Raw genomic sequence first — 22,680 nt, 5'->3', positions numbered from 1 at the left:
GCCTCTAGCTAGCCTACAGGAATGAATAACATCTTCCTCTCCAGTGATTTTTAAAATGCCAGACCCTCCAAGTGTCCCTGTTTTCCAGAGACAGTTCCAGATTTACAGAAGCCGTCCCAGTTTCTGATTAGATCCCAAAATGTTCTATAAAGCGTTTGTGAAAACATTGGTCACAAATGATTAAGTGAAATCATCGTTAAAAGTATACAACTTCTGCAAGCATTTCTCTGCAAATTTGCTAGAGGTCTCAATTTCCCTATTATTGTAAGGAGAGTGTCCTCCCTGCCCCCCCAATTGTAGAAACCCTGAAAGAAAGCATAATGCCGTATACCATATCTTTGGGTTACTCTGAGGAAATAGGAGGTCTGAGATGCAGACAATTGGAGGTCTTACTTTGTAAAGGAAATCTCGTCATAGCTCACTGCTCTTGGTTACTTGATATTCTCATCTATACTTCCGACCAAACATTAAATTACAAACCCTATCGATTTTCTATTATTACGTGTGTGTGCACGTGCTGTTTTTTCTATCCTACAAAACTTTCAGCTACAAATACCCAGAATGAAATAAAGGAATCATTTATTGCATCACATTTAGGACACCCTTTGATATAATTAGACATTGCAGTTGTGTGCACGCCATGCATTTAAAACACCTGGCTTTGCCCAAAGAATACTGGAAACTGTCATTTAACCATCACAGAGCTACAATTCCCAGCACCCTGACAAACTACACTTCCTAGGATTATCTGGGGGAAGACATGTGCTTGAAATGTGTTTGAAATGCGTGGTGTACATAGCCTAATATATTTCTGGTTTTCCAACCTTGTTGAATATCAGTATTATTGTTTTCTTTCAGTATTGTCCATTCAAATATTTCCATATGTAAACTTTAAGAATAAGAGTACTAATAGGAAATGTAGTAGTATTAAGATATCCTTTGAAGTAATAGTTCTCCACATTCTTACTTTATCTCCACAGAGTGACCTATCTTTAGCAGCCACAAAAATATTCCTTTCTACGCTTGATACGGCCTCTGAATCTCCCCCTCAGCCCATGCCCTGATATCACATGAACAGAAAATAACTTTCTTTTGAGGATCAACACATACAGACTGTTACTGAAAACAACAGAGAATTTTGTGGATGCTTAAAGGCCAACACATTTATTACGGCATAGGTTTTGCGCGTCGAGGTCCCTCAGGCCACCCCAATAACTCACACTTCACACATCAATTTTTGTTTAAGGTTTTTGGCATGAATTTGGCCACAACTTTATTTAAATACACACATGTGAGTGGTTGCTTAGGCATTGGTTACGATTATTTGTCCTTGCCCCAGGGACAGAACTGACTTCCGGATTCCAGCGGAAGCCAGTCAGGGAGAACCATATTGGGGAGAAATGAAGCTGGACATCAGTCCCCCATCTCTCACCCTCATGCCCCCTGGGGCTTGCACAGCCCAAGTCCGCTTGGGTCAGATGCATGAAGTGAAATTTCAGTAGACTGTTAGTGCCTTAGTTTGGGAGTAAGCCTCTTTGGGTTTGATGACGATTTGTCCCAAGTCCAGTCCGCCTAGGAATGTAGCCTTACAGGGTTAGGCACAAGAACTGAGCTGGAAACTACCCTTGAGCACCTTTGCATTCACTACCCAGCTCCCAGCTTTGTACCTTCTCACTTTGAATATGTTGCTTATTCCAGAAAGAAAAATGTAACATGGCATATCAACATTATTTTAATAACGGTAAATATTACAGGATGTTTACAGACACATCTTATTCCCCTGGTATATGATACCATGCAGAGGCAGGAAGCTGCAGGAAAAGGCGGTAGCTGCAAACTAAAAAAGGGCCCACTCCCATTTTAAATAGCTGTTACAAAAGGAAAGAACAGAATTAGGCCTAGCTGAATGCTTCATGATTTGCCTGGTGAGGTCCCACCACTACCTGTAAAACATGGGCTGGAATGAATCCAGAGATTTGGATGCACTAGAGGAAACCAAACTTAGATACATTTTTTTGGTGGGGGGTGGGGGAAAGGAATATTTTGTTAAAGTTATTAAAAAGATGTTCTGCAGCTTTGGGTACCCAATGCCCCTGCTTCCACACCATTCAATATTTAAGGTGGTTGTGTGTCTTACTGTACAGTCGTACCTTGGAAGCCAAACGGAATCCGTTCCAGAAGTCCGTTTGACTTCCAAAACGTTTGGAAACGAAGGCATGGCTTCCGATTGGCTACAGGAAGCTTCTGCAGCCAATAGGAAGCTGCGCTGGAGGTTTGGCTTCCAAAAAACGTTTGGAAACAGGAACACTCACTTCAAGGTTTGCGGCGTTCGGGAGCCAAGGCGTTTGGCTTCCAAGGTATGACTCTACAGTTTTCTGTTTTGAAAATATCTATTTGAGGGCTGTCCTTTCCATATCTGGTTTGAAATAAGGAACCATACAAAGGGAGATCAGAAGCCTTGAATGTGACCAGCAACCGTGAGCAGTGCCGGGTCAGTTTGAGCAAGCCCGCAAGTCACCTGATGTCTTCCCCATTATGGTATAGATTTATTGCACTTCTATTTAAATGACAGTAATTGTTTCTCAATTTACATCTCTGCTGCACCGTATGCAGTATTTTATGCAAATTTGCATCCTCTTCCATCCATGTTCTTGACAATGCAGATCCCCTTTTTTGTAGAACTGGCCACCCGATCTATATTCCTCATTAAAATAAATAGATAGGTAAGTAAATTACAAGGAAAGCTCTGCTTGAGAAAAGGTCTCGTCTCAAAAGTCCATCTCCTGGTACTGCTTGAAGCTGCCTGAACAAGCACACAAAACCTACTGGTCACTCACGTGCATTTTTGAATGGAATGCACTACAAAACAACACACATGAACTTTTCATACTCAATGGGCAGTTTATATGAATGTTAGAGTGGGGGTGTTTCCGGCAGTGAGATATTCAGAACATCATCTGGGACATGTTTTTAATCACATTCCAAATAACACGTTTACTCTGTTCAGAAGCACAGTGATGGTCTACAAGAAGATTGATTTATGTCTTTACCAGGGGAACATCATAAACATTTCTAATAAAAAATACTTTCTCGGTGTCTCTGCCCCCCTGTCACATAATAAGTCGTACCTTTGTTGCTCCTGTTGCATTCTAGAATGCTGCACTGAGAACATAGGAAGCTTCCTTATACAGAGTCAGACCATCAGTAGTGTCGGCAGTAGTGGCTGGCAATGGCTTTGCAGGATTTCAAGCAAGGAATCTTACCAACCCCTACCTAGACATGTTATGGATCAAAGGGCCTTCCCAGTTCTTTCACTGCTTTTTGTTTGTTTGCTTTTGTGAATATAAAGTTACATATTGCTGTGAGTCACTCTGGCGATGCTTAATCGGCTGCAAGGTGGGATTATAATTTTTTAAAGAAACAATACTAGTAATACAAAGGTTTATGCACACATACGTGTGCCAGACCTTCCAAGTGTCCCTACTTTCCAGGGACAGTCCCGGATTTACAGAGGCCATTCACATTTGATCCCAGAATGTCCCACTTTTCCTTAGGACGTCCCTATTTTCACCAGAGAAATATTGGAGGGTATGGTAGGACATCCCTATTTTCAAATAAGAAATGTTGGAAGGTATGGAGTTATGCGACACACACACACACACACACACACCGGGCCAGGGAGATAAGTAGATAACCTTTAGAAGATACCTGAAGGCAGCCCTGTCTAGGGAAGTTTTTAAATGTTTAATGTTTTATTATGTTTTTATACATATTGGAAGCCACCCAGGGTGTCTGGGGCAACCTGGTTAGATGGGCGGGGAATAATAATAATAATAATAATAATAATAATAATAATAATAATAGACTTGGATGTCTATATTTTCATTGGAGAGATGTTGGAGGGTATGATGTACACACACACACACACACACACACACACACACACTTTGTATTGCCTGAAACAGAGTGTGATCTTTCACAAGGAGTTTTCTCAGTTCTTCCTTGAGGAAAGGGGGGTGGTTTCTTAGGTATCACCCCTAAACCCACCTAGCTAAGGAGCAGCGCAGATGGCAAAAGTATTTCTGAGGTCCTTTCCACCCCTGCCCAGTTCATCATGCTGAGACAATTAAGGAATCAGTCAAAAGGGGTGGAGGCTATCTTTATTCAGGATCAGACATAGGTGCTGTAAAGCCCACTAAGAAACCAGACATTTCCTCTTCCAGAAGGTTTACAGACTAGGTGTAAACCAGGATATCCACAAGAAGAATAGGAGGAGGAGGAGACAAGCTGAAGTGACAATAAAGCAATCCACCATTCGCATAACAGCCCAGCATGTGGTTTGCTTAAACGGTAGAAAACACAAATGATTATACAGTCCCATGGGAGAGGAAGGGGATGACAACAAACTACCTAGTAACGGGGTGAAGTGAAGAATGGAATAACGTGCAGCTTAAACACAGCTTGGTCCAGAAAATAGTTATGCTACGGTGCGATGATCTAAGTTGATCCAAACACATCTTTGAACGTCCTCTGTAAAATGTCGCAAAACGCCTCCTGAGTTTGTTCTGCCTGATTGCAAGTGAAATAGGGATGAGGAGTGGTACAGCTCCACCCCAGGTGGAATGTGATCAAAAACTACAGGTTCTGGTGCAGGCAGAGGTGCTTCTGGAACAAGCCTAAGAAGAGATGCCAGGGTTCTGGTTCTATTCTGCAAGGAACGTGCGAGACGGACGTGTTGTGGCCTGTCATGGCAGCCTTAGATGTTCTGAATCCTTCAGCAAGCCAAGATTGTTGGGTCCTCCCCACTCCCTTGGTACTCGGGAACATATCAAGCTCAGAAGGCCCTTGGGAGTCCTAGAAGTGGGTTGCAGGCTATTCTCATAGAGACTGAAGAGTCCCAGGCCAACGTTTGATTAGCTCAATGGCAGAGCATCTCTTTTGCATGCAAATGGTCCCAGGTTCAGACCCCAGCATCTCTGGGTAGCTCTGGGAATGTTCCTTTTTTGAAACCCCAGAAAACTACTGCAAGGCATTGCAAACAATACTGAGCTAGATGGAGCAATTGCAGACCCTTCCGAGTGACCCTATTTTCCAGGGACAGTCCTGGATTTACAGAAACTGCCCTGGTTTATGATTTGATCCCAGAATGTACTGCTTTTCCTGCCCCAATTTTCATCGAAGAAATGTTGGAGAGTATGGAGTTATGCGACCCCCACAAGCCAAAGAGATAAGTAACTGTGCAACCTACAGAAGACATCTGAAGTCAGCCCTGTATAGGGAAGTTTTTAGTTTTTTAATGTTTTATTGTGTTTTCATATATGTTGGAAGCCACCCAAAGTGGCTGGGGGCAACCCAGTCTGATGGGCAGGGGAGTACCTAATAATAATAATGGAATAGGACATCCCTATTTTCATCGGAGAAATGTTGGATTGTATGCAATCGTATTACCCAGTATAGGGCAACTTTCTGCATTCCTACGCTTTTATTAATTGTGCCTCTGGTGTGAAAAAATGTGACACACCGAGTATTTATTGCAGATATGAAGTATCTTTAGTATCTTTTTAAAAAAGAGGTCTCCTTTAGCATCTTTTTTAAAAAACAGCAACCAGGCTATTGGATCCGTGTTTGAATTCATCAGCAAAGAGCTACTCAGGTATGCTGCAAAACAGAGTCTCTAAGTGAAGTACAATGAGAAGTTATCCTTAGAGAAAATGACATGTGCATGGCCTAATACAACTCCACATAACATCTGGATTCCCAGCTCCCATCCACTGGACCTTTGGCCATGCTGTCTGGGGTTCCCATCTCTGGCCTAATAGAACAGTCCCCTAGACAGAATTTTAGCAAAAGTGCAAGCCCCACTTAAATAAATTGAGAATTGAAGGTCAATGGAGGTTTCCCCACTTTTGCAGTCTGCTAACTGCAGATTGTGAAGCTGAGGCTCCAGTACTTTGGCCACCTCATGAGAAGAGAAGACTCCCTGGAGAAGACCCTGATGTTGGGAAAGATGGAGGGCACAAGGAGAAGGGGGCGACAGAGGACGAGATGGTTGGATAGTGTTTTCGAGGTTACCAGCATGAGTTTGACCAAACTGCGGGAGGCAGTGGAGGACAGAGGTGCCTGGCGTTCTCTGGTCCATGGGGTCATGAAGAGTCGAACACGACTAAACGACTAAACAACAACAACAACAAAACTGACTGTCAGAGAGCATGCAGATAGAAATCTTGGGTCTCCAGCTGCTTTGAGACTGCAGTTCCCATGATCCCTGACCACTGGTCTTGCTAGCTAAGGATGATGGCAATTGTAGTCCAAAACAGTTGGAGACGCAAGTTTGGGAAACAACTCTTAAAAAGAGCAGGCTATACCAGGCTGATATGATTTCTGTCTCACCCTAGGGTAGAGAGAGAAAAGGCATCAAATGTGCTTTTCCAAATAGATTTTAAAATGTATGACATGAAATGCTTATGGCTGCTTAACCAAAACCATCCAATGCCATCCTAGAGGACTTCTAAATAACGCTGAAGTTTGGACTGTGGCAAGCCTCCACAGCTGTGCTTGCCAGTCTTGGGTCTCCAGCTGTTTTTTGACAACAATTCCCATCACCCCTTGCTAGCTAGGGATGATGGGAGTTGTAGTCCCAAAACAGCTAGAGACCCCAAATTGGGAAACACTGCTCCAGGACAAGCATTGGGAACCTGTGGCCTTCCAGATGTTGTTGACTCCATCTCCCATCACCCCCAGCCAGCAAGGCCAATGGCTAGGGATGATGGGAACTGTAGTCTAATGTCTGAAGGGCCTCAGGGTCCTCACCCTGCTTTAAGGAAAGGACCTTCCAAAATTGTGGCCCTGCTAGTAGAAATACATTGCTACATGTCTTCAGCCGGTCATTCACAATTAGTGTAAAAATTCGAAGATGTACCTATTGCTTATAAAATGGGGAACACTTTGTAGTGTCTTTTGGTATTCATTTACAAGACATCAGCATGAATAAGAGCCTGGCTGATTATACAGGCTTCATTTATACTTCCACTACTGCAGTGGCTGTTATCCTGAAACAGCAACACCTGGCTACAGATTCCAGGATCTTTAGAGCACAATTATACTGAAAAATCACTGCTGTTCCAACTGCACACAACTACAATGAACTGTCATTTTCCTGAACAAAAGGTAAGCACAAAAAATGTCCTGCTTTAAACTCAACAGGCATAGATGAACTTAGAAATGAATATACAACTACTATAATTATTATTAGGGGGAAACGAAATTTGAAGTGCCTATATCCTGGATTCAGCCGATACAAAAACACTGCAAAACGATACAAAAGCCCACAAAAAGCTGTATTTGGCAGCACAAACTTCCTCGTCAGAAGTGCCGTTTTAAGGCGCCCAGTTTACCCAAGCTAAGTTAGCCAAGCTACGTTTGAGAATCTGTGGAGTCTCGTTGAGCCCTACTAATAAACAGGTTCTGGGTGCAATGCAAAGTTGCAAATGGCTAACTTGCTGTGGGGATCTTCCCTGCACATGAGGGAGAATTCAGGTGTTCTTACCGAAGCACTGAGAAATCTTGAGGACAGCGCCACTGTTAAGAGGGAAGCAGTTTCTTTTCTCAACCTGACAGGGCTTTGTGAGGTTTTTTATTATATGCCTGAAATGCTAGGCTCAAGAGCCGCACTACTGTGGGAAGCCCAAAGGAGAATGGGGTTGTGTTTTAAAATCTCTCTTCCCACTGCTCTCCCTTCAGCAGGGCAGTCTTGATCCTGACCCTGGAACAGATTCTAATCATGTGCAGTAAATACTGTGAGCTTTAAAAGCCATGCTCCATGGGCATGGCCAGGATTTTTGTTAGGGACAGGGCAGGACTTTTTTAGGGGTGGGGCAGAATCAGCGTGATTGGTCAGGTAGTTAAGTATAGTCGGAAGCTGAACGGAATTCGTTCCGGAAGTCCTTTTGACGTCCAAAACATTCGGAAACCAAAGTGTGGCTTCTGATTGGCTACAGGAAACTCCTGCAACCAATCAGAAGCCCTGTCGGATGTTCGGGTTCCAAAGAACATTTGCAAACCGGAACATCCACTTCCAGGTTTGCAGAGTTTGGAATCCAAGGTAAGACTGTATTTCTATTGTTTTACTTGATGGGGTGCAGCTGCCCCCCCCGCCCCACCTTGGCTACGCCCATGCCATGCTCCCAAGTAAACAGACTGCCACCCTGTGCTGGCTTCCTTAGGAGTAATCCCTACCAAAGTCAACAGGATAGCTATTGTAATTTCTTTTGTTATATTCCAATGCACATTTCGGAATCAGAATTGGCACTAAACAGGCTGACCAGAATAGCAATCCTAATTGCAGGTCAAGGTCCAAAATCCCTATTGGCTAATCTGAGAATGGTCATAGGCAAAATATGATCCAGATCAAGTTTCTGTTGATTTTTAATTCTAAAGACCACATTCTCACCTGATGAAAATCTACATTGAACTCATTACCCCATGCCTGATCCAACCTCATATACTGGGCCTGGTCCAAAATCTAACTCTGTTTCCCAAACTTGAGTCTCCATCTGTTTTTGGACTACAGCTCCCGTCATCCCTAGCTATCAAGGTCAGGGATGATGGGAATTGTAGTCCAAAAACAGATGGAGACTCAAGTTTGGGAAGCACTGAATTCTAACTGAAGTTTGCTCAGCAAGTAATTTATTATAGGGCAATACTAAGTTGTATTACATTTTTTGCAGGCATTATTTTCTATCAATGAAACGGACAGAAATAACATAGAGAAATGTCTATAAAAAGCATCAACTATAACACATCTTTTAACTGCTATTTATTTTCATAAACATGAGGTATTTCAAAGTGCTATAAAGATGCAGCACTAAATGTACATCGTTGGAAGAAATTAAACACAGAACTTTGCAATTACCCAGTTCTATGCAACAAACATTAACAAATACATTAACTGGAAGAAACAGGCTAGGAAAAAAAGGCATATATAGTAAATTTTCTTTACAAAAGTTTTCTTAGTTCAAAAAAGTGATAAAGTAATATCTACTCAAAACTTTCCACAACCATTTTCATACGAAAATATAAGTATCAAATTTAGTTATGTATCAGCGTCATACTAAAGTATACAGGCAGTGTAAGAATTAGTACAGTACATAACAGAGATTAACAATATATTTGCATACAAAAACATGCTCCTCAAACATTGAGGTATTACAGTACTTAGGTATGAACTTCCAGTCTAATATTGGTAGCAAAAAGTCACCTCTCATAACCCAAGACATGTACAAAAGGCAAGTGTGGGTGTGTATTTTATTTACAGAGGTGTGGCTTGTTCCCCACTCTCTCCCCGCCCTCCCCCCCCCCGGGTACAAAATGGTTTTGCCCCATAACACCTGGTAGAACATAAGCACCATTTAAAAAGGAATGAATATTTCCAAACTCAACTGGATGTCATAAGCAGATCCAAAGGCTCACAACATTTACAAAGAACATATACAGTTCTAGGAGGAAATACAAAAGGCATCCCCATCACGGTTTGGCAGTCTCTTCCAATTCGGAGACTGGATTGGAAAGTAAAACCAACATTCTTAACGTCAAAAAACATAACTCTCTTTAAGGAATCAAAAATGTGCAAAGTGGCAGTGGCTGTCCAGATCAGACAATTTTTAAAAACAAAACAAAAAAAACAACGCTGTTATTTTTTTGTAATATCTCTTTTTTTGTTGTTTTTAGCAAGTCTGCATGTGCTCCAATTTTTTTATCAGCTGCTGTTGTCTGACTTGCAGTTTTTCCTTTTCTAGCAACAGCTTGTGCTCCTCGGCGTGTAGCGAATGAACGTACTCTGTGGCTTTTTTCAAGATGACGACTTTGGCCGCCTTCTCGTTTTTCACCAGTTCCGGCACATGGTCCCTAAGCGTGAGGAAACTCGACCTCAGGTCGTTGCGCCGCTGGCGCTCCAAGATGTTGTGGTTACGCCGGCGCTCGCTGTCTTCCGAATCGGAGCTTCGGGGACTGGAGCTCTTGGCCTTGGGTTGGGTCATGGCTTTGACGGGACGGGGCGCTTCAGTTTTTAGCTTTTTCTGGGGTGGCACCTCCTCGCTTTCGATGTAAGGCGAAGGCGCGGCGTAGTTATGCTGCTGGTGAATAGGGGCACAGCGCTTTAGAAGGACTTCGTTTGGCTGAGTTCTCACGGAGGCAAAAGAGGTGGCGCTTCTGGGGCGCGTCGCAACCGTGAGGGTGGTCACGGCCTTGTAGGATGAGGACCGCCTCTTTTCCACGGTGACCACGTCGATTTCCTCGTCGTCCTCCTCCTCTTCGTCATCTTCATCTTTTAACACATCGGGGAGAGAGAGAAGAAACAGGGAGGTGTTACCATCTCAGGAAAGCACACCAGAAGGCTCTCAAGCATTTAGCATTAATTAGCATATATGTGTGCGAAATGAAAGCAATTCCCAGGGCAAATGCCCATGTAAAAATATTTAAGCAACGCAAAGGAGGCAGGGAAACAGCATTTCAAGGTAAAAGAGAAAGGACTTTGTATACATGTGCCTTAGAGGCTACATGCTATTCTATATAGTTCTGCAGGTCTTGTAACCAAGATGTAGCTCTAGATCCACATGAAATAGCACAAAGCACTGGATTTCAAGCTGTGCAGGAAAGCAAATAAATTTGCAACCCAAATAATCATAGGAGGATGAAAATAAATCTGGAAACGAAATACCCTAATTTGCATTTTAAGCCACCAGTCTGTGCTCTAAATTGCACGGACAATACAAGCAGGCACACAATGCACATTAAATGTACACACACACATCTTGCTTGACTGAAAAGGGACTGGGAAACCAAACAATTGCTGGATTTGTTCTAACAGGGAATGCAGAGCTCTTCCAGTTGGTAGCCAAAGTTTTGGTTTACTGCCAGGAAGACAGCTGTTGGGAGGAAACGCTCCTTCACTCAAAGCTGTCAAGATGCAGACATGAAGGGAGCAGCGAGTGTTTTGAAACAGGAGGCTGTTCGTCAACTTTTATGATTCTGGTCATAGGGATACTCTCATTTACATATGGGAAGCTGTGTTTATGACTATCCCTCTCTCCCACCAGGAGTGTAACCGTTTCACTTAACTTGCAGCTCAGCATTGTATCTCCGCCCTGCTAAAACACCTGCTAAATTGCTGGACGATGAGGGACAGCGTGAATTTTTGATGCCTCGTGCAAAATAAACAATCCACGTCCAGCACAAAAGAGCAAATCGCTCTTGTGTTTTCACAATACGCTGTTGCATGCAAAACTTGTATACAGTATATATGGCAGCAGAAATGGAACCAGGTGCAGAACTGCAGTGATGTTTAGCATAACTGTGTTGTAGGCTTGCGGATTTATTTTTTAAAAATTAATTTCTTCCATCCATCCATCAGCAGCACTGCAAAGTTTGTGTGTAAGGTAGGAGGAACCCATACAACTGTCTGGAACAGAGTCCCCAAGGGAAACTTTTTTGGAAGAATAATGACCTGAGAGAGGCATGTACCCTGCCACCTACTGGTCATGCTTTGTAATGGTTCTAGCAGGGAAGCAATTAAACTCACCTACCAGTTTGGAAAGCCCATCTAGATTATAATTTTTAATTTTTTTAAAAACAATGCAAGCAGACTACATTCTACAAGCATTTTCTCCCCGTGAAACAAATGCATTAGCCCTATGTATCCTGTCTTTGCAGAGCTCCTGGGCATAAATATCAGCAGCATTCATTACCCCTCCCTCAATTCTACAGGAGTCAAATGGCTTCTCTCCTTCCCCCTCCCACCTCTGCTTTAAATCTCTCTTTCCACCTTATTGCTTTGTAGCAGAAGGTTCACCTCCAGATCAAGCCACCTTGGGCATAGCTCAGTTGGTTAAGAGTGCTGTACTGATAACGCCAAGGTTGCAGGTTCAATCCTGCTGCATATTCCTGCATTGCAGGGAAGAACCATAAGGTTCCTCCCCAACTCTAGAATTCTGTGAGTAACTTCCACTCAGTCTTACTATTACTGAGACATGACCTATAGGAATATACAGATCTGCATACTTTGGTTTGGTGTGTAAAGTGGGGGGGGGGGAGGGGTAAGCCTTAGCTATGATTTGGATGCAGGAAGGAAAAGGTTACAGCCTGAGAGACAAAACAAAACAAAACAACCAGAAGAGACCATTTCCTTGTTCTCTAGGTCCATAGGTAAAGAGGCAGTTCTGTCCAAATGCACCAGCCTAATGGAGATGCACTGGGATCATTCAACAGCATTGGTGATCAGCCACCCAACCACTGGTGATCACGCACCCAGCTTCCTATCGGTTCACAGAATCATAACCCTGAGGACCTTTAAGTCCAACCCCCTGCAATGCAGCTGTCCCATTCGGGGATCGAACCTGCAACCCTGGGAGTTATCAGCACCCTGCTGTAACCAACTGAGCTATCCAGGCATAGCTGTCGCCACTCTGGCTGGTGGCACAACTGAAGCAAGACAGCTATGCTACTGTGTTGGCTTGCTGTGAGGGGCAGGGGAAGAGCGTTGCAACCCGAAACACCCCCCTCCAAATGGAGCTATGCGTGCATGCCGGAAAGCATGTGGCTACTTACCGGAATCGCTGAGCGTGTCATCGCCAGAGCTGCTGCCGGTCCGGCTGTCACTGCTTGGGTGGCAGCCGCTGTGCTGAGCAGGAGCTGCTACCCCTGGAACCGCCTCGCTGCCGCTGCCAAGGTTCCCTCGGATCCCAGCCGCTGCAGCAGGAGCAGCCGGCTCCCTCTTGTTCATAGGGAAGGGGAAAACCACGGCTGGATCCACGCACTCCGATACAGAGTTGTTCAGCTGCGCCTGGCTGCTGCTGCTGCTGCCATTGTTCGCAGAGCTGCTGGCGGTGGCGGCGGTGGCTGCAGCAGCGGCGGCGGGAGCAGAGAGGGCTGTAGACCCAGCTGTGGCCGGCGCGACAGCTGTTCCTCCTTTGCTCTGCGGCTTCTCGTTGGCCGCTGCCCTCTCCAGCTTCTCGCTGGCGGAAAAGCCGCTCCACATGCAGTCCTGGATGATGATGGCGTTCAGGTTGCTGTTCTCCCCCAAGCCGGTCTCGAAGGAGTCCCCTCCATCGCCGCCGCCCCACAGGTCCGCTTCCGGGGGCAAGAGCAGCAATTCCGAAGCCCAGTCCAGAGGGTCGGCGGTTCGGAACCCCCCTAGAGTCCCCGCCCCGCCCCAACTCGAAACGGGGGCTCCCCCGGGGGGGTTTTCTTGCAGACCTGCCGGGCTGGGAGACAAGGGAGGTGTAGGCAGTAGCTCGAACTTTTTCCAGATGTCCTCCCCCGGGGGAGCAGAGTCAGGACCGCACAAATAAAAATCATCTTCGTCCGGGTAGAAGCAAGGCTGCAAGGAGTCGAATTCAAGATCTGGGTTTTTACTGACCATCCCTGGCATCTCTGCGTACTTTCCCTCCGAGAAGAAATCTTGTGTTTTGTTTCCCCCCACTTGGTGTGAAAGGAGATGCACCCCCCCAATCGCCTTTCAAGGCAGGATCACAAACTAAGCAGGAGAGAAGTGGGAGGGAAAAAAACAAAAACAAATTAGACTTAAAAAAAAAAATCAGAAACACACACCTATCCTGTGATACAGTCCTACAGAAACAAAAGCTCTCCACCCACATACAGCAACAGTTCCCGGGTTTCTTCTACCTTCTGTAGGGAAACAGCAGGAAAATCTGAGCAGGGCTATATGAATGTACAAGGGCTTGTCTTCAACTCCTGCATGCTGCTGTCTCTCAAGTCTGCTCCTTGGGGCGCACCCCCTTCAATCCGGGGAGGGGAGGAAATGTTCACAGATGCAGAGAGAAATTCATCCAGCGGCAGACACCGTGGGGGGGGGGGAGAGAACCCACCCACCCTCTGGATATTCGAGCAAAGTAAGAGGAAGTTTCTGCCCTCTTTTGTCATCTGCAGGCTACGCAGAGAGAGGGAAAAGGAGGACGACGGATGTTGGGGGGGGGGAATGGAGGGGAGAGGCTCGCTCGGCGCTACTTTGCAAATTGCCATTCCGTTCACTCCCAAGCGCGCTTCCAGAAACCCACACGCAGAGAGGGGAGTAGGAAGGCGAACTAGGAAGTCTCCCAAAGCAGCAGCAGCATTATGCAACAGAATGAAATTCATTCACACACCCCAACACAGCCTCTCAATATAGGCGACAGGAAGTTTTTGCGCCACACTGATTGTGGGCAGGCAGGGTGGTTGGGGAGGAAGGGGAAAATATATATATATATATTGCGTTGTAAATTGCGAAAAAAATTAAACAGAAAAACACTACACGTTCCAACCCAGGCATCCACGATTTTGCAGGCATATTTTAAAACGGACAACACACGCACCGAAGCGCACCTCTCCATTCTACGCGCAAAAAGCAGGATCGCGCCAGTCCAGACATGTAAAAGTCTGCAATAGGTTTCCACCAAAGCAAAAATAAAACAAAAACCCCGTCCATGCTGCATGGACGTCGCGGGCACCGGGATATTAAAGGAAAGCAGGGGAGGGAGGAGAGGAAAGCGGGGGAGGTTTTCTTTTTTTTCCCTTTCTGAAATGAAGCCCGGGATCAATAGCAATAATAACTGCTCGGAACGGAAAAGCTTTCCCGACCGGAGCTCGCCAAAGCAACCCACACCGCGGATACGAAGCCATCCCAGCTGCTGCTCTCGCCTGCCCCGCCCCCCTGATCGCTCCCACTATTGTACACGAGAGATCGCCACTATTTATTATTATTATTTCACCTCCACCCAAGGCTTGCTAAATTTCCTCGCGCGGAACGCAGCAAAGGGCACAAAAGCGCAGACGCGCGCAAGCTCCTCGCGCAGCCACAGCAACAGTTTTAAGCGCGCGGTGGGAGGGCGGGGGGGGGAGAGGCGGCGGAAATAAATAAAAATAAACCGCAGCATGGTTGGCTTGCGATGAATGAGGGAAACAACAAACAACAACACACGCATAGACAACGCGCCAGCCATCAGGAGACACTAGGTATCTATCCTTCCAAACATAAAACAAAACACCGCAACACAACACACCCAACGGCACCCCACCTCTCCAAATTGAGGCTGGGCTGCATCGGTTAAGACAGATTTTATTCTCTTCTTTTTTCCCCCCTCTCTCAAGTGGCTCTTTTTGCACACCCCCGCGCGCGCGCGCACCCGGGCACATCTTACCTGCTGGATGGCGGTGGCTGCTGCACGGAAAATGGGTGGGTGCGTGGGGGGCGAGGGAGAGAGGACTGGGGGTGGGGGGCGCGCGAGTTAAGCCCGAGGATGTCCTTGCACTTTCCAGAGCACCAGCAAGCCCGGTCGACCCCCCCACCCTCCAGCCGGGCTTAAGCCTCCGCATCCACCCTTGCTTGCAGACAGATGACTGTCACTGAGTGGGCTTTGAAGCTCTTGTATGTTATTAACTACCCAAAAAAAAAAAAAATCCTGACACACCCGGGGAGGGAAAGGGGGGGGGGAGTGGAAGAGAGAGGGAGAGATCCAGCCTTAACCCCACCCCCCTGATTTCCATAAAAGCAGGGGAGGTGCCAGGCATTTGGCGCCAAAATCCCCTCTGCTTCTTCTTTTCTTCTCTTTGCAAAGCGGCGGCAGGAGAGGCGCTTGCAAAAGAAATGCAAAGCCGCCGACGCGCACTCCCGCTGGGTTTTGCTCCGCCGCCTGATCGTGGGTGGGTCGCGCACTTGCAAAGGAGAGGAGGCGTCTCTCTTTCTCTCTCTCTCTCCCTCCCCCGCACCACCAGTTGGCAGTGCCAACCGACCTGGTAGATCTAGGTGCAAGTTTACTCGGGTGCAAACCTCGCAGGGAGCAGCTCCTCATTGAAGATAAACGCCGTGCGTGACAAGCGCCCGCCTCCTTCCCGGTGTCATCCTGCCCTCTTCCACCGCCCCCCCCAATGTATTTTATTTTAATTTTTTGCACAAGATTTTTATTTTATTTTGCAAAGCTTCCGTTCAGGCGAGGAATTTTGCAGAAGGAAGCAGGGAGATAGAGAGGTGGTGGGTGGGGTGGGGTGGGGGAACACGATAATTGCCTGGGTTTTGTCTCAGGCTTTGTTGCAAGTATGCGTTGACCTGGGATTGCGTAGGATGGGGGAAAGAGGGAAGCTGCAACGTCTTCGTCTTTAAACGGACAAGTGCCTGCGGAAGAGGTTTGCCCTGGGGCTGCTGAGGGTAAAATAAAGCACCCCGCCTCCCCAAATTCCCCGAGCCTCTCCAGTTGTGTACATCCGTCTTTCGCCCCCCTCCTTGGCTTCCGACATTGTATACGAATCCTGCACAACGGTTGCAGGACAGAGCAGCTTCGCTCTGCAGAAGGCGACCCCTCGCGGATGCAGAAAGAGAAGCAAGAGTTCTGAACAATATCCGAGCGTAGGCAAACGTATTACATGTATGACCTCACCCAAGCTAGGTAAACATTGCGCGAGCAAGAGGTCCCGTTCTCCTTTTTTTGCTGTTGTTTAATTTTCGCTTATTTATTTAGATTATTTACAACCCGCTTTCCGAATGGAATTCGCCGAAAGGGCACGTGCGTCTGCACACGGAGACAAACAGTTAAAAGTGCAATAAATTCAAATGGCAAGATAAGAGAAGAGGCAAATTGGAAGCACATGACATTAGAAACTACTGCTTCAAAAGAGAACACTCACCTAAGGTTACAGTCCTGCAGAGGCTTATTCGGGAGTTAAGCCCCACTGAAATAAGGAGTCTCCTTATTAGCCATATACAGTGGTACCTCTGGTTACGTACTTAATTCGTTCTGGAGGTCTATTCTTAACCTGAAACTGTTCTTAACCTGAAGCACCACTTTAGCTAATGGGGCCTCCTGCTGCCGCTGTGCCACGATTTCTGTTCTCATCCTGAAGCAAAGTTCTTAACCTGAGGTAATATTTCGGGGTTAGCGGAGTCTGTAACCTGAAGCGTATGTAACCTGAAGCGTATGTAACCCGAGGTACCACTGTATAGGGTTGCCGTATAACCTCTCTTTTCCGGGATATGCCCTCTTTTTCATGGATAGAGTCGTCATAGCGATCCATAGTTAAAAGCAGAAGTTGGCCAACGTGTCCTCTTTTTTGCTCTTCAAAATGTGGCAACCCTAACAGAATTCTGCGGTACCAAAAGGAAAAAAAATACTGTAGTGGAAAGTGAATTCACTAGCTGGGGTTGTGGGCAACACACAAAAAAGTATGCCACACATAGGTGCCAACTCTATGGAGCCCTGGTTCTTTTGGCACTCCCAATGACATTTTTAGCCACCCCCCATATATTTTCTGCAAGTTGGCTCCTCCCTTGGGGCAGCCACCTCCTGCCCCAGCTGATCGCCACCCTCTTTCCCCAGCTTGCTTCCCAGCTTTTGGCACCATTTCTGAACACGTGAGCTGGGGCAGCTGGGGAGAGGCAGGCCAGCCAGCCAGTAAGAGAGGCCAGCGGACGGGTTTGGGGGGGGCGGCCAAGCAACCTGAAACTTATTACCTTTGGGTGAGGAGAAAGGCTAGTGGGTGGGGGAGAAGGGAAGGGTAGTACACTCCGCAGAAGTGCAGGGAGGGGGGCAATATTTTCTTCCAGTTGGCGCCTACAATGCCCAGATATCCTCAGTTGCAGATTTTAGGTGTGGGAAGGAGTATATGGCAAATTGTCTCCCTTAGGTATTCTGGTCCCAGACAGTACTATGCTTCAATGGTAAAATCCAGGCAACTCGAATTCAGCCCCAAAACAAATCAGCAACGAGGGGAGCTCAAGGAAAATAAGTGCTACATGCTCCCTAGATGTAACGCTGAAATTGTTGCATGCTGAGCCGGTTGCAGGTTCCAAACAGCCTCCAAGGGCAGCCCCTCGTGTACTGCTTTACAGTAGTCCAGCTGGAAGATTTATCGGGCACACACTGGCCTTAATACCTCAAAAAAGGCATAGCTGCCTAATGAACAGAAGCTGGCCATCCAGGATGAGGCTTAGGTCCAGAAACTTCTGTTTGCTGGATCTTTGAACTTTCAGCTCTAGTTGAAAACATCCCTCTTTTTTTGTTTTGCTGAAGCCATGCAGAAAATCTGGCATTGGTGGTGTGAGACTTGACAGGTGCTCCCGTCTGTTGTATAGCTTTGTCTTGCGTTGCACAAATGGAAGGAACATGATGTGGGTAGGCTGAAGGCTTCATTAACTTCTGTACATTTGCCTGTTCCCCGGTTTTTCAAGCTCGTGAGTCAGACCGAATGCTTGTGGTAATCAAATTTGGCTCCCATACTTCTTTATCCTCGGTTTCTGCCTCGCTCGGTACCGTAACAAAACAAAAACAAAAATCACATTGATGCTACAACCTCAAATCTACATGGGAGTTTGTTTCACTGACAGCCACCTGCAGCTTTGAACGTGTTTCTTTTACTTAGATACCCAAGTTTTCTTTGTGGATCAGAAGGGAAATTTTCAGTCTCCCGGTCGCATGCTGAATTGATTTCTGTTCCTGCCCCCTCCCCTTTGTTGAGCACACAAGCTTCCCTTAATGATGGGTTCTCTAGGTACAATTGTCAAAACCATTATGTAATTGAAGTAACTCGCTCCATGCGTCCTGGCTTCCCAGCACTGCACAGAAATGGCCCATAGAAGCCATCTGCATCCTGATTACAAAGGACTCGAGTCAGCAAAGCGATCCAGGAGCAGGGCTTCTGCGGAGTTTGGGATTCAGGTATTACAATTTGCTCTTGAAGTGCCTGTCATCCGATGCATATTGAGAGTGCAAAAGTAATAATAATAATAATAATAATAATAATAATAATAATAATAATTCTCTTTCATCTGCAAAAAAAAAAAGTTATTTCCTGTTATCGCAACGGGTGGTACCTATGCAGGCAAGGAGAAGTTGTGCATTGTGACGACTTCGAGAAGTTGTCGTATATGTCTTGAGTGTTCGGTGGATTCCACCCAGGGAAAACCAAGCCACCCAACATCAGGAACAGAAGACAAGTCCTAATACATCTCCTGGAGGTATTTAAGCAGAGGATGCGTCAGGGATGCTGTAGTTGCTCCCTGCATTGGAGATCCAGCATTATTGCATCAAATGACCTCCAGGGCCGCTTTGAACACTGAGGAGTCTAAACTCAACATAGTATTCTCTCCCATAAGAGTGAATAACATCCGTTCACATGGGATCAGCGTTCGAAACTCACCCCATTGTTCTAGGTGCGTTTTGCGATGGGAAATTTCATTAACGTGAGCAGTTTCTGAGCCTAAGGTTTCAGATTAAAACTTCCACTGCTGGAACGAAAGGAGGACCTTTTTGCGTGTTCAGACCCTCTAAATAAACACACATTTGACTCAAATTTTAGTTTTGGTTTTTGGCAGAATTTAGACCACAACTTTATTGATTACAGAAAGTGAGTGGTTGCATAGGCTCTGGTTTGACTAGTTCCCTGCACCCTTGCAGGTAGCGCTGACCCAGGGCTCCAGCATAGGTCAGCCAAGGGTGAACACCTGAGGTAGGTGAAAAGCCCGGGAACAGACTCTGTTCACTCCCCAGATGCTCCCCTGGACTCAGGCACGGGCACAACCACCTCTCGTGGGTTGACCAAACCAAGTTGAGTCCCTGGATTCCTTTAACGGAATACCCTTCACATAGGGATGGTGAAACCGTTCTCCTATTCCTATCACCTGAACCAGTGCTTATCCACAACCTTACAAGTTGTGACGAATTGCTACATGGCAGGCGAAACCCAAATGGCAACAGCCAATCAGCCAAGTGGGGGAAATTCCTGCCGTGCCCCTATCCCGACGACAGACGACACACGACGGCATAGCAAGGTCAAGCTCAAAGCCCTAAAAGTAGGGAGAGGTGGGCGGGTGTTCTGATGCACACACCAAAAGAGGAAGCTCTGGGTCACGTGCATAGGTATACAGTGGTATCTCGGGTTACAGGCGCTTCAGGTTACAGACTCCGCTAACCCAGAAATAGTACCTCAGGTTAAGAACTTTGCTTCAGGATGAGAACAGAAATCGTGCGGCGGCAGCGGGAGGCCCCATTAGCTAAATTGGTACCACAGGTTTAGAACAGTTTCAGGCGTGGGCTTCAAGCGTGAATCCTTTAGCTTTTGCTTTCGGAATCTGCTTTATGTTTGAAGGGGAAGGCTTTCATTTCCTGCATCTGATACTCATTTTCAAACATAAGCTGAAAGGAGGATTAACCCTGAAAGCATTCACAGCTCTGGACATTTAGGATGGTAGCCCCCAATGGATGCTACAGAACGTGTGCTATAGACTTGAGACCCCTGGGTTCAGATACCGCTTTCAGCTATTAAAACCCCAGGCTTGGTAGTCACAAGGTCCACAGGCTGCTGAGGAGGTAGAACAGACTGTGGCTCTTTAGGCCGCAGGTGACGGGCGCCGTTTTTAAATGCTGTTGTCCATTCGAAACCAGGGACCGAAGCAGTCGCCTCAGGCAGCAGAATCCCGCGAGGCGGTGCTCCTGCAGACGCCCTACCCACACCTGCCATCGCTGCCAGGGTTACACAACTTCTGGCAAGATCTCGTCGTAATCTCTCGCGCCCCTGGTAAGCGAGGTTTGGCGGTGGGCGGCACCTTGCACCTGTTCAAAACTCCCCACAAATAGTACCACCAAGTAGGAAATGGAATTTACGCCACATCTATATCATATCTTGGGATGGTGTGTTTTTAACGTGAGGAGACATTTCAAAATGGCGTGCCCCACTTGCAGCTTGAAGTGGCACCTTCTACTCAACTAGGGTTGCCATATTTTAAAAAGTAAAAGCCAGGGCACCCTGAAAGTTGTTGAGCTTTTTAAATAAAGACCCCAATAGTGCTGAGGTTTGTTGTTGTTGTTTGTTGAGGAGATCACCTAATTTGTCAAACCTTTCTAGGGAAAACACAAAAGTTCTTGAGCTTCTTTTAGTAATTGCTACAAGAATATTTTAGTTTGGGAGCATTTCTTAAACATTTTCGGCACAATTTTGCCCCCGTTGTCGGTTTTCCAGGGCATTTGTCTGATTTCCAAAAAATTATCCAAGACACCATTTTTGGAGCCCTATACCAAGCTTGAGTGGTACCTCGAGTCACAAACGGCTCAGGTTACAAATGCTTCAGGTTACAAACTCCGCTAACCTGGAAGAGTTACCTCGAGTTGAGAACTTTGCCCCAGGATGAAAACGGAAATCGTGTGCCGGCAGCGCAGCGGCAACAAGAGGCCCCATTAGCGAAAGCACGCCTCTAGTTAAGAACAGTTTCAGGTTAAGAACGGACCTCCGGAATGAATTAAGTTTGTAACTAGAGGTACCACTATACTTTATCCCTCTGGACTCTACTTCCTCATCCAGAGGCCTCGTTACCGGCGGAAACCCTTAGCTTCAGTTTGGGTCCAGTGCAGACCTCAAGGGCGGAATATAGATGACCATACAGATGCCTCTGAGCATGTGTAGAATGCCGTTCCTTTACTATAAAGCAACCACAGCCAAGCTCCATGCATTTGACATCCAAGAGGCTCTGATTTCTGGACATGTCTCTTTTTTAAAGAAATTGGTCATTGAAGCATCTGTGTGAGAGTCTCGGGAGTTTTTAAGACTGCATCCTAAGCAGAAGCTCCTGGGAGCAGGTTTCACAGAAATCAACAAGAGTCTTGCAAATGTGTTCAAACTTCAGGCACAAGCTGCGAGTTCTGTCAAAAGATAGACTGGGAGAGACCGAGAAATAAATAGATACTTCGGAACAGTAGTGTAAACAGATGCTGATCCCTTGAAACTCACCTAGCTTTTTCCCCACCCTCTTTAGTCTGACTGAAGCTCTTGACGTGGCCTGGTTCCATTTGTAACCATGGGCCAGAACTTGAAAGTTATTCCCTCTGTTTGTTCTTGTTTTACACGCAGCAGATAGAGCTGCGCTGATAAGCTCTGGAACGTTCTTCAAAGGTTCGCCGTAAAAAAAGCCTCTGTTAACAGCAAAGGAAACAGCCTCACACTTATTGCAGCAATGAAAGTTCGTTGAGACCCTTTAAAGCCCTTTATGGACTATTGATGGTTTTATTATCGCCAGCCCAGCTTCAGTAAATCAGAGTTAAAACATTTGTTTATTTCTGTGTCACATAAATAATTGGGCTATCTCTGGCGGTTACCATAGATGGGGGAGAGGGTGGGTGCCTTATTGCCTCCTCTTTTACACAAACATGCAAGCACCCACAAGAAAACTCCATTGTTTTACAGCACAACAAAGAAATTCACTCTCTTCTTTATATATTTTAAAAAAAACCTCTTTCAGAACTACTGCCATCTCTTCGGATCTCGCAATGTAGACCCACAAGTGCTTGTAAAGTTGGTTCGATCTTAGAAGTCTTGTTTGGCTTTATCCACATATGCCAGAGTCTGTCCTGAGAGTAATACAGTGGTAGATAAAGGTAAAGGGACCCCTGACCATTAGGTCCAGTCATGACCAACTCTGGGGTTGCGGCGCTCATCTCACTTAATTGGCCGAGGGAGCCGGCGTACAGCTTCCAGGTCATGTGGCCAGCATGACTAAGCCGCTTCTGGCGAACCAGAGCAGCGCACGGAAATGCCGTTTACCTTCCCGTCGGAGTGGTACCTATTTATCTACTTGCACTTTGACGTGCTTTTGAACTGCTAGGATGGCAGGAGCAGGGACCGAGCAATGGGAGCTCACCCCGTCACGGTGAT

General features: G+C 46.2%; 1 protein-coding gene across 3 annotated transcripts; it reads right to left on the bottom strand.

Annotated features, from left to right (window-relative positions):
* Nucleotides 1-8,800: 8,800 nt before the first annotated feature.
* On the bottom strand, nt 8,801-15,651 carry MYCN (MYCN proto-oncogene, bHLH transcription factor). 3 transcript variants are annotated; one of them, XM_053381029.1, is made up of 3 exons: nt 15,189-15,651; nt 12,601-13,528; nt 8,801-10,321 (listed from the first exon to the last, which is right to left on the bottom strand). In XM_053381029.1, the coding sequence occupies exons 2-3, from the start codon at nt 13,421-13,423 to the stop codon at nt 9,723-9,725; spliced, it is 1,422 nt and encodes a 473-aa protein (XP_053237004.1). In that variant the 5' UTR covers nt 13,424-13,528; nt 15,189-15,651; the 3' UTR covers nt 8,801-9,722. The 3 variants fall into 3 exon arrangements, with proteins under 3 accessions (XP_053237004.1, XP_053237008.1, XP_053237007.1); XM_053381033.1 differs by lacking the exon at nt 15,189-15,651 and adding an exon at nt 14,364-14,682; XM_053381032.1 differs by lacking the exon at nt 15,189-15,651 and adding an exon at nt 13,678-13,957.
* Nucleotides 15,652-22,680: the final 7,029 nt, after the last annotated feature.

Source organism: Podarcis raffonei, chromosome 3, assembly GCF_027172205.1.
Source record: "Podarcis raffonei isolate rPodRaf1 chromosome 3, rPodRaf1.pri, whole genome shotgun sequence".
NCBI classification, from domain to species: Eukaryota; Metazoa; Chordata; class Lepidosauria; order Squamata; family Lacertidae; genus Podarcis; species Podarcis raffonei.
Note: the sequence above shows the minus strand (reverse complement) of the source record. Positions and strands in the feature narration are given on the sequence as shown.

Coding starts and splice junctions, on each gene's coding strand:
- MYCN (XM_053381029.1), bottom strand. CDS start 13,423: ATGCCAGGGATGGTCAGTAAAAACCCAGATCTTGAATTCGACTCCTTG. Junction 10,322..12,600: donor TGACACGCTCAGCGATTCCG/GTAAGTAGCCAC, acceptor ATGTGTTAAAAG/ATGAAGATGACGAAGAGGAG.